The sequence below is a fragment of the Monodelphis domestica genome, chromosome 3 (genome assembly GCF_027887165.1).
Source record: "Monodelphis domestica isolate mMonDom1 chromosome 3, mMonDom1.pri, whole genome shotgun sequence".
In the NCBI taxonomy this organism is placed as follows: domain Eukaryota; kingdom Metazoa; phylum Chordata; class Mammalia; order Didelphimorphia; family Didelphidae; genus Monodelphis; species Monodelphis domestica.
The window spans coordinates 349,953,449-349,965,926 of record NC_077229.1 but is presented as its reverse complement, the minus strand read 5'-3'; the positions used below and the strand labels follow the sequence as shown (position 1 = coordinate 349,965,926).

The 12,478-nt window shown below is 36.2% G+C and overlaps 1 protein-coding gene across 2 annotated transcripts in view; it reads left to right on the top strand.

Annotated features, from left to right (window-relative positions):
• Nucleotides 1-12,478, top strand: part of CDH6 (cadherin 6) — a 202,152-nt gene that overhangs the window by 146,534 nt on the left and 43,140 nt on the right. For both annotated transcript variants that reach the window (XM_056824260.1, XM_001364806.4), the window contains exons 5-6: nt 2,476-2,643; nt 6,413-6,600. In XM_056824260.1, the coding sequence (XP_056680238.1) occupies nt 2,476-2,643; nt 6,413-6,600 (356 nt within the window). The remainder of the gene's footprint in view (nt 1-2,475; nt 2,644-6,412; nt 6,601-12,478) is intronic.

Genomic DNA, 12,478 nt, shown 5'->3' with positions numbered 1-12,478 from the left:
CCTTTCCACCATTTTAAAATTAAAAACACAGGTGATTTTGACTGTTTATCTTGGACTGGGGCTGAGGACCAAAACTTTCCCTGGGAATAAAATGAAATAGATGAATTTCCCCCTTTCAACATTCATTTTTCTAGCATTTTTACCAAATTTAACACTGTCATATGATAGCTAGATTTTTGAATGGGACTTATTTGAAAACATATTGTTTTAGAGTGATTTTGATGTTTATGAGGTAAGAACTGAGTTTTAGTGAGATTGAGTAATTTGTCCAAAGCCATAACATATTAGAAGCAGGATTCAAACAAAGTCATTTTGACTCCAAAGGTAGCACGCTTCCACTATGCCAGACTGGGTGTGAACTTGAAGAAGGTTCTATAAAGAATCAGAAGGATGAGATGACAATAAAAAAATAAAATCGGGAATTTTTTCACTTATATCTTTTTTAATTTATTTTTTAACCCTTACCTGACTTCCTAGCATCAATACTGTGTTTTGGTTCCAAGGCAGAAGGGCAACAACTGGACAATGAGAGTTAAGTGACTTTCCCAATATCACACAGATAGGAAGTATCTGAGGTCATTTTTGAACCCAGGACATCCAATCTCTGGGCCAGGTTCTTAATCCACTCAGCCACCCAGCTGCCCTCCATAGCTTATGTCTTAAGTAGTTGAAGGATCAAAGAATGATAAGCAACAATTTACCTCTCCTGAAGTCAAAAATCAAAGAATTAGGTTTGAACCCTGAAGTGAAGGGAAAGATCATTAAAAGAAGATATTTTTGACCGCTTCCAAAATAATAACATTTTTATAACATATTACCAGAGACAAATAGATCATAGAGCGCTAACAGTATAAGCTGATAGACCCTCCTCCCAGAGGACAAGTTGACTTTTGAAAATCTTTCCAAACTGAGTAGTCTATGATTCCATCACTAGTTAATTTATTGGGGCTTCACTGTATTGAGGGTTTAAAAAAATCTAATTCTGTATTGTGGGGTTACACTTATCGAGGCACACTATTGGCTGATGAAATGAAATGAAAAGTGACCAACCACAGTGCTGGGTTCTATATCCTGGGTGCTGATTGGCTTAGTGACTGTAGGTTAATAAGACTGTAGAAAGGGTTTATGCAGAATGGGAGGGGTATATAAAGCCTTAAAATATACATATATGAATAATAAAATATAACACTGCCATTACTTCACAGATTTTCAGCTACTTCCGGGGTCTCTGGAACATAATTCCCACCATAGGTGAGGGATCTCTGAATATCCCTCTACTCCCATGAGAACAACCTTTAATGGGCTGTGGGAAAATTCTAAATATTTTAACATACTAGTTATAGTAATAATGATGATCTTAAAGACAGTTAACATTTATGCAGGTCTCGTCAGTTTTCAAAGATAGGCAGGGCAAGTTTTATTTAACTCCAATTTATAGATTAGAAATCTGAAGTTCAGAGTGCTGATGGTGTGGACTTACGCTCTAGTAACAAAGATAGGAATGATATAGTTGTCACGCAAACTCAGGGCTTCTGCCTATAATCTAGTAATTTTTCCATACTTTTGAGGAAAAGGTAACTTTTTTGCAGCTTTTCTGAGTAGGGAAATCCTCAAAATTATGTTCATTACATTTACTCTTTAAAAGGCAGTTTCAGTTAAGGAACAGTATTTTGGAAGGGGAACCTGAAAGACCTTCATTAAAATCCTTTTTTTTTTTTTAATACAGACTCAGTTGTTAGCCTGAGAAAATAATTTAGCTTCTCCTCTGAGTTTTAATTTCCTCATCTGTAAAATTATTATTTTTGTTCAAATGTTTCTGATTTTTTATAACCCAATGTGAGGTTTTCTTGGCAAAGATATTGGAATGGTTTGCTATTTCCTTCTCCATCTCATTTTACAGATAAGGGAAAGGAGGCAAAAAGGGTTAAAAGACTTGCATCAGCTCACATGACTACTAAGTGTATGAGGCCAGATTTGAACCCACATAGATGAGTCTTTCTGACTCCAGGTCTAGCACTCTATCCATTGTACCACCTAGCTACCTTCACTATAAGATGAGAATTATAATAGAACCTACCTCACAAGGCTGTGAAGATCTAATGAGATAATAATGCCTATAAAGCACTTTGCAAACCTGAAAAAGCATCATGTGATGCTAGGTAACATGGAGATCATTTAACTGTCAGCCAATTAAATGAGAAAACAGTTGAAGTCGGGAAGAAAATTAAAGGATTTAATAAGATCAATATAATATGTGACCTTGCTTAAGATAAGTGTCACATAGTATTTCTAGATGTCATCACACAGCTAGCATCCTAAAATGCCACGTGAAATTATCATAATTTGATGACCTGGATTGTGACACAATATTTTTACTCGCTTAGGTAATGATTATATGGTGATGAATCTTTTAATGCATTTTGTAAATCAATAATGTCGACATGTCTCCCCATTTCTGAATTCTCATATTTGCAGGCATCATCAAAACAGCATTGCTCAACATGGACCGAGAAAACAGAGAGCAATACCAAGTGGTTATTCAAGCTAAGGACATGGGAGGCCAAATGGGAGGTTTATCTGGGACCACCACAGTGAACATCACCCTGACTGATGTGAATGACAATCCTCCACGTTTTCCTCAGAGTATGAATCCTTGATATATTGTCTTTCTTGAAAAACCCATACATGACAGAATTGATTTTTCATTTCAGTTATTATCATTGTTACAAAAAAAGGAATCCAATGAGTGCTGCCACTAAAACAATTTTAGACTATATTGTCTACAATGCTTAACTCAAGTAGACATTGATTACTTTTGTTTCTCATCTTTGATATTAGTGATTAGCCTTACAGATGAAAAATGTAAGTAGTCAGTCATTTAAGAGCAGCACTTTTACTTTCAATTTCTTCATTAAACAGGCTACTACAAACAAAAATCTGACTACAGAATATATGCGCAAATATACTGTGAACAACTAGTGAATTTTTTATTTGAGTTTTATGGATTTTAGCCAATTATAGAATCTTTTTTTAATCCCCAAAATGTCTAGAGGCAAGGACATATTATTTTTAGTTTTATAAAACTAATAATGACTATGAATTTTTAAAAATGTATCATTGCTTCACACTGTCACTTATTAGCTATATAAGGTTGGAAAAGTCACTTTCTTTCCTTGGCTTCAATTTCCCTCTTGGAAAGATGAGAAACTTGAACTAGATTATTTCTAACATTCTTTACAGATTTAATTCTTTATTCAATAATTCTCATATATTTTAGGTGGAATTTCAGTCTACTTATCTTTTTATCTATTCTATGATTGACTTGAGTGATGACATTGGAAAATAGGAAGTCTTTTTTTTTAAAGAAAAAGTTTTCTCTATCAATGCTCTTCAGAGAAAGTTAGTCAATCATTCTCTTTTAATCATCAGGTCAAGTTTTTTTATAGTTAAAATGATGGATGGTTTTGAAATAAGTAAGGATAACACACACAAAGATGGTGTTTACTGCCTTTTTACTTAGTCTCCTAACATTGGGTTTTTTATTATTGAAAAAAAAATTCTATAAAGTGGCCATTGTAATATTTATTGGGAAAGGGAATAGGATTGGAAAAATGAGGGATAATGGGAGGTTTGTATCAGGGTATGAAGGAGAGAGGGGAGAGAGGGAATATTGCTTGGTGAGGCAAGGGAGGGAGATGCCCCCTGCTGAGAGGAAACAGCAGGAGTTAGATAAGATCTGTTTTGCCTTGATGACTAAACTGAAGTTCAGTTCCCTCTATGACCAGAAATGATAGTCCACTTATCTGACTGCAAATTCAAATAATATAAAGTTTAATAACCAGTTGGGATTGGAGTTTGTTCTCAGCTTCAGACCTGAGGCCAGGCCCCAGAGGCTGGCGGAGGGTTTGTCCCACTCCTGTCTACTGTATATCAGTCCTCTTTTGTTTTTTTAGAACCTTAGCAGTAGACAGAAAGCAAACAAGAACAATTCTAACCTTCAGAAGCCTATGTCTTCGGGCTGAACCAAGAAGAGCATGCCATTCCAGACTGGGCTGAACAAGCTCCTCTTTTCTCCAACACCAGAAAACCAGTCCCACGCCGGCAGGAAGGAAGTGCTAGACCCAAGACCCAACTGCCACTCCCAGTAGGAAGGAAGTGCTAGTCATAAGACCCAACTGCCACTCCCAGTTGCCCCTTCCCCCACACAAACTGTTAGTCTAGTTTCCTTTCCACACCATTAGGTATTAAGTTCTGTGTTAGGTTCGGAGACTTGTGTAAATGAAAAACTAGAGTATCAGGGAAACTTGGGAAAAAGACAGAAACACAGTATGGAAAAATGTCAGGTTCAGGTCTGGATGAGGAAAAGCAAAGACAGGTTTCAGCAAGAAGTGACCCCTGAACTGAGCCCAGAAAGGAGACAAGGATTCTAAGAGGTAGAGATCTATTGATGTATTTCTCTTTTTTTTAAAACAAACCCTTACATTCTGTCTTAGTATGAATTCTAAAACAGAAGAGTGACAAGAGCTAGAAAAATAGGGTTAAATGACTTGCCCAGAGTCTCATAGCTAAGATGTATCTGATGTCAGATTTGAACCCAGGTCCTCCTGACTCTAAGCCTGAGGCTCTATTCACTGTGATACCTAACTATCCCCATCAATATATTTCTGCTATGAGAATATGTTTTTAAAACTATTATATTAAATTCACTATTATATTTTGCAATACTGTGTTATCATTAAAGCATCATAAAGATACAAGAAAACAGTTCTGCCAAGAAAAAGAAATAGATTTAGAATCAAATGTAAAGATATAATATTCTCTCACTTGGTGTGTATGATCTTGATTTCTACCTACTCTAAGAATATTGATACTACATTTATTCTCAGTCACACTTTGTAAGCAGTAGTAAAGAGTATATGGACACTTGCTTCAAATCCTATTCTTCTTTGTCAACTTTGCCCAAGCTTGCCCGTAGCTGAGGGGACCCCTTTAAATATGTACTGCCATATACAGAGGGTCCCCAAAGCCTTCCTGTACTTTTAAACCTTAATTACAGTAAAACTAGACTGTGGCTTTGGAGATACCATAGAAATACAGACAGACAGACAGACAGACAGACAGACAGACAGAGGGTCCCCAAAGCCCTACTGTACTTTTAAACCTTAATTACAGTAAAACTAGACTGTGGCTTTGGAGATACCATAGAAGTACAGACAGACAGACAGACAGACAGACAGACAGACAGACAGACAGACAGATAGATAGATAGATAGATAGATAGATAGATAGATAGATAGATAGATAGACAGAAAGAGAGAGAGAGATGGATGGATGAATGGATGGATGGATTGAGAGAGAGATGGAGAGAGAAAGATGGGTAGATATATATATATATATATATAAACAGATATATATTTAAACACAATTTTAAAACTCCTATGTGCATGTACACATACATATATATACACACGTATAAGTGTCTATATAAATGTATGTACATGGTGTCCCAAAAGTTTTAATGTAGTTTTAACTATCAAAGTTTATGCATATGTATGTATGTATACATATGCACATACTTTAGCCTCACATGCATACTAAGAATTTCATATTTTTTTAAGTTAGACAAACATCAAATGAAAAAATTTACCCCTACTCACAACTATGTAAATATGGAGATATTATATACATGCAGGTTATACCCTTCCATACTTACTGATAGATTTTGTAGCCATCTCAAAGTATAGAATTTAGGTTGAATTTTATTTATCTCTTTAATGAAGCGACTTAGTAAATCAGAGATTTCTGTTTCCCTACATGTTCCATTTTAAGCAGTCATAGCACTTACAATCAGTACCTATCTACTGAAGCGCCTCTCTGGACAAGAGAAATTCTCAGTATTTTAAGAAAAGTCCACTGTGGATTTCAGTAAATGCTTTTTTATAGGCACAAGACTAAAGATTTGTAGGTGAAGGGACCCCAGATTATTGTTTCCAAAATAAATAGCATTTCTATAGCACTTTTAAGATCAGCAAAGTGCTTTACATGCATTATTGACTTTGAGCCTCACAAAAACCCTGTGTGAATACTGTAGTTGTCCAGCTATCATCATCCCTCATTTCAGAGATGAGAAAAGAAGGCTCAGAGAGGTTTCTATGATTTGCTCAGGGCCACACAGATAGTTAATGGCAGAGGCAGAATTCAAAGCTAGGGCTCTTCTTCCAATCCTGCCCTTTACCTATTATACATCGATATTTAACCATCTTACCTCCAATTTAATTAAACAGTTATTGAACATATATTTTGTATGAGACACTCTACTTGGCAGAGCAGACACAGAGGAAAAAACAAACCCATTCTTACCTTTAAGAAGCTCATATTCACTTTATATTGTCTCTTTTCCCATATTTCTCAGGCACTTATCAGTTTAAAACGCCTGAGTCGGCCCCTCCAGGCACCCCAATTGGCAGAATCAAAGCAATTGATGCTGATGTAGGTGAAAATGCAGAAATTGAGTACAGCATCACAGAAGGAGAGGGACTAGACATGTTTGATGTCATCACTGACCAGGAAACACAGGAAGGAATTATCACTGTCAAAAAGGTAATTATTTTTTAAACCTTTTGTTCAGCTGCTTTTCTTTATTTTCAAAGTCAAGGAAACTATACTGATATGGTTCTCTGTATTACAAGTATTTTACATAAGGTTCTTTTAATGAGTTATTGCTGTCAGCTCTTGTTGGTGGTTACTGAACATTAGCCCTATAATAAACTCTCCTTTAGTGTACATTGAAACCTCTTTAGTTTAGGAGCCCTAAATAAACATCTGCTCTTAGGCATGATTGATGTCCCCAGGATATTAAGAACAAATTAATCAGGATCATAAAAATAAATAATACATGGTTAGTCTGTAGTTTTGTGAGCATATAATTTATGATTGACCACAGACTACTTCTAAAAATCTTTTGGTCAAAAAACATGAGCAAAGCCCTTCCTTATTTGTTTATAGGCACTTATCCATCACACTATCAAATGTTGAACATAAAGATGCACTTCTGCTGTTCTCTATTACATTTTCCCCTTATCTCTTATTTTGTGTGATAAAGAAAAACATGACTCAGCTACCAGAAGGATAGAAATAAGTAACACGTGGCAGTACCAAGAGTGTGATGCAGAATGTAAAGCAAGTTGTAAACTGAGGATGGAAAAATCACAACTCTCTGATTTTGTGACTTGTTCAATATGGGTTTCTTCTTTTGTTAATCTTAAAAAGTTGTTTCTGCTCCTTTTAAATTTGCTGTCCTGCCTTGGAAATATTAGTGCTCCTGGCTTCAAGTAACATGAATTTTGAACTCTTCAGCTTTGTATTACATGTTCCATTATCTGAAAACACATTAAACATGTTTTGATTCTCCTCAGACCAGCATTTTACACCATAACATAATTAGTAAACCCATTAGTGAGCATTAATTTCTTTAGTCTCTAGTACCCTATACCTTATCAGATGCAAACTGGAATTTTATCTACTAGACTGAATGATTTTCAGGAAAGAATTAAGTAATTGAGTTCATGCTGAGGCTTGTCTCCTATTGCCAATCATTCCATTCCAAAGAAGCCAATGTGGATTATTAATTTTATTTTCAGAGTTTTTTGGTTTTAATTCATGAAACAGACACTCATCCTAAGCAATCTCTTCAACTGTTATCATTACTGTCTTTGTTTAATAAGGGGACTGTTGAGTTAGGAAAGCTCCTTAGGATATTATTCCAAATGTTTCATCTTCCTGCCTGATAAAATCTTTATCTCCTGTGTCTAGGCAGTGAAACTAGGAATCAATCAGGGATCCTGCCTCTGATACTCGGCCATTTAACTTCCCTGATCCTCAATTTCTTTATCTGTAAAAGAAAGAAGTTAAACTAGATGGACTCTAAGAACCCCTCCAGTTCTAAGTTCTATATTTATGGTTCTGTGGTCCTGTGGGTGGGTGAGCAGCCCACATGCCCAAGATGGTACACGAGCAAGTTACAGTTGACCTTTCCATTACCTGTAAAAACTATACCTGTTTTTGGGCATATGTTCATGTATTTTCCTTCCCTCTCAAGGATACAGCATCGTTAGCTTTCTACTCAGAAGATGGCCTATAGAAGAAAAGGGCTTGCAATCTTGGCACTTCATATTTATAAGGGAAATATGATGTTTCTAATAGAAAATGAATAGGGGCGAGGAAAAGTTGACTGACCCAGTTACCTCATTAGTATTTAAAGTCTTCTATTTGTTTTATCACTTATGTTATTTTTAAACTATTTTTAGGAATAGGTTTCATTGTTAAGTTTTTCTTTTTACAACACTGACAAGTCCAGATACAAGCTCATTCATTATATCCCTCCTCCATCTCCAGCACTGAATTCTTCCTTATTTTTTTGGTTGCTTTTTTAACAAATAATTATTTTTTTATTCTGACCTTCTCTCTCTTCTCCACATCATAAAAGGCAACATCTGACAAAATATATAGATTATGTATTTCATGTTACTATAACTCAGTTCATTTTCTGGAGTTAAACATTCACAATTAATTCTTCAAATATTAGATCTGTAGCTGTATATAATGTTCTCTTGGTTCTACTCATATCAGTCTTCATTAACTAACAAAGTACTTTCCAAGACTTTTTAAAAATTAATCTGCTCATTTATTATTTTATTTATTTGGTCAGTTTCAAACATTATTCCTTGGTTAAAAAAATCATATTCTCTTCCTCTCTCCTCTCCCCCTGCCCTTTCTGTTGCCAACACACAATTCCACTGTGTATTACATGTGTCCTTGATCAGAACCTATTTCCATGCTGTTGATGTTTGCACTAGGATCTTCCTTTAGGGTCTATATTCCCAATCATATACCCCTCGACCCACGTAATCAGGCAGTTGTTTTTCTTTGGTGTTTTTACTCCCACAGTTTTTCCTCTGAATATGGATAGTGTTCTTTCTTGTAGATCACCCCAGGTTGTTCAGGATCACTGCATTGCCACCAGTGGAGAAGTCCATTACATTTGATTGTACCATAGTGTATCGGTCTCTGTATACAATGTTCTCCTGGTTCTGCTCCTTTCAATCTGCATCAATTCCTGGAGGTTGTTCCATTTCCCATGGAATTCCTCCACTTTATTATTCCTTTAAGCACAATAGTATTCTATCACCAACATATATCACAATTTGTTCAGCCATTCCCCATTTGAAGGGCATCCCATCATTTTCCAATTTTTTGCCACCAGAAAGAGTGCAGCTATGAATATTCTTGTACAAGCCTTTTTCTTTATTGTCTCTTTGGGATACAAACCCAGCAGTCCTATTTTTATTGTGTTATGATCTGAAAAGGTTGCATTTATTATTTCTGCTTTTCTGCATTTATTCACCATGTTTTTATGACCTAGTACATGGTCAATCTTTGTCAATGTACCATGTGCTGCTGAAAAGAAGGTGTATTTCTTTTTGTCCCTATTTATTTTTCTCCACATATCTATTAACTCTAATTTTTCCAAGATTTCATTCACATCTTTTACCTCTTTCTTATTTATTTTTTGATTTGACTGATCTAAATATGATAGTGGTAGGTTCAGGTCTCCCACTAATATAGTTTTACTATCTATTTCCTCCTTCAATTCCTCTAGCTTCTCCTTTAGAAATTTGGATGCTATACCATTTGGTGCATACATGTTGATTACTGATATTTCCTCATTGTCTATACCCCCTTTTATCAGTATGTATTTACCTTCCCTATCCCTTTTAATCAGATATATTTTTACTTTGACTTTGTCAGATATCATGATTGAGACTCCTTCCTTCTTTCTATCGGTTGAGGCCCAATAAGTTTTGCTCCAACCTCTAATTCTAAACTTGTGAGTATCTACCCACCTCAGGTGTGTTTCTTGTAGACAACATATGGTGGGATTTGGGATTCTAATCCACTCTCCTATTTGTTTTCGTTTTATGGGTGAGTTCATTCCATTCACGTTCAAAGTTATGATTGTCACTTGTGTATTCTCTAGCATTTTGATATCCTCTCCTAGTTATGCCCTCTCTTCTTTTGCTATATCCTTTTAAACCAGTGGTTTACTTTTAATCAATCCCCCTAATCTCTTCCCTTAATATGTTTCCCTTTCTGGCCCCTCCCTTTTTGTTCCCTTCTTGTTTTTTTTAGGGTCTGTTAAGTTCTCTCCCCTTCCTTCCCTCCCTTTTTGTACTCCCTCCTCCCTCCCCCCCCTTAGTTTTCCCTTCTCACTTTCCCTGTCATGTAAGATAGAATTCAAGACCCCAGTAGATCTAGATGCTCTTCCCTCTCAGAATTGATTTCACTGAGAGTAAGATTTAAGTATTACCTATTAGCACTCTTTCTCTCCTTATGAGAGTATTCTTCCTCTCCCCTTCCCATGCATGTCTTTGTGTGATAAAGATTCTCCTATTTAATTTATTTCTTCAAGTATCTCTTGGTGCCATCTTCAATTTCCCCTCCCTTTTTCTTTTTATGCATATCATCTTATTGTACCTAATACCCCAATCTCTTCCTGTGAATGATTCTTCTAATTATTATAATAGTGAATATAATTTTTGAGAGTTACAAATAACATTTTCCCCATATATTAATATATATAATTTGATCTAATTGTTGCCCTTAAAGAATAGAGTTTAAATTAAAAAAAAAAAAAAACATTTTTCCCCTTTTCCCTTTCTTTCTTATTTATCTTTTCATGTTTCTATTGATCTTTGTGTTTGGATATCAAACTTTCCACTTAGTTCTGGTCTTTTCTTTACAAATACTTGGAAATCTTTGATTTTGTTGAATGCCCATACTTTCCCCTGGAAGTATATAGTCAGTTTTGATGGATAGGTGATCCTTGGTTGAAGATCCAATTCTCTTGCCTTTCAGAATATCGTGTTCCAAGCCTTGCAGTCCTTTAGTGTGGAAGCTGCCAGGTCTTCTGTGATCCTGATTGGTGCTCCTTGGTATCTGAATTATATCTTTTTGGCTTCTTGTAGAATTTTCTCCTTAGCCTGAAAGCTCTTGAATTTGGCAATTACATTCCTGGGAGTTTTCTATTGAGGATTTAGTGTAGAGGGTGTTCTATGAACTCTTTCAATGTCTATTTTGCTCCCTTGTTCAAGAACATCAGGGAAGTTTTCTTGGATGATTTCTTGTAGTATGATGTCAAAATTTCTGTTTATTTCTGGCTTTTCAGGTAGACCAATGATAATCAAGTTGTCTCTTATTGCTCTGTTTTCCTGATCTGTCATCTTCTCAGTGAGATATTTTATGTTTTCTTCTATTTTGTAAGTCTTTTGACTTTGCTTTATTAATTCTTGCTGTTTTGCAAGATCATTGTCTTCCAGTTGCCTAATTCTGGTCTTTAAAGACTGGTTTTCATTTTCAGTTTGGTCTATCCTGCTTTTTGTGACTTCCAGCTGTTTCTCCAATTGGGAGTTCTTGTCTTTTAAAGTGTTATTTTTTTCTTTGAACTATTTCCCACTTTTCTTGACAGAAGGATTCCATCTTTTTGATAAGCTCCAATTTAAATTCTTCAAGAGCTTGTGGACAAATTCCATTTTTTTTTGAATGTTTTGGGTTTATTTAAATTTCCTCTGTAGCCTGAGTTTTTCCTCCATAAAAATTTTCCAGGGTCAACCCCCCTTTCATTTTTTTTCTTTTTGGTGGAGGGAGGTTGTTGCTCCTGGGTACAATTTGCCATACCTGTGGAGGTTTTTCCTTCCCTTTTTAGTCAGAAATCTGAGTGAGATGGGCAGGCTATCTCTGTATGGAGTTAAGGAGTGTGAATTTCAAAACTACTCAATCCTGTTCAAACCATTCTTTAGAGGATGGGATTTGGCTATTTCCTGATCAACAACAATAGAGATACTTGGAATGACAGAATCAGGTCTTGGAAACTACAATCTTCACCCTACTCAAGGTAACAGGATTTAGAAAGGGCTGCAGCAAAGCTCAAGATTTAATTATTTGAGAATATGGCCTTCAACAGACACATGCAAAGGGGACACTCTGGGCAGTCCTGGGTTAAGCTAGAGCCACCATTGGCCCAGGTGAGACACAGGAAGTGAGGTAGAGGAGAGCTCAGGAGTGTTGATAACTTCCTGGGTGGAGGAGAGTGTGGTGGTTTGGAGCCTGGTGCTTGGAGTGGAGGCCCTCAGACTGTTTCTCTGTTTTGGTCACGTGAGTGATAGGGACTGATCTCTTTTCCTTGCCTTGGCTATCCAAGGCCTTGGGCCTTTGGCCCAGCCTAAGCAGAGTGGATATTTAAGCCCTATTCCCTATTCCCTTCTCTCCCCTTTCTCTCTCTCTCTCTCTCTCTCTCTCTCTCTCTCTCTCTCTCTCTCTCTCTCTCTCTCTCTCTCTCTCTCTCTCCCTCCCTCTCTCTCTCTCTCAACTACCTTTCTTCCTCCTGTTTGTAATTAAAAACTCCATAAAAGGTTGACTGCTG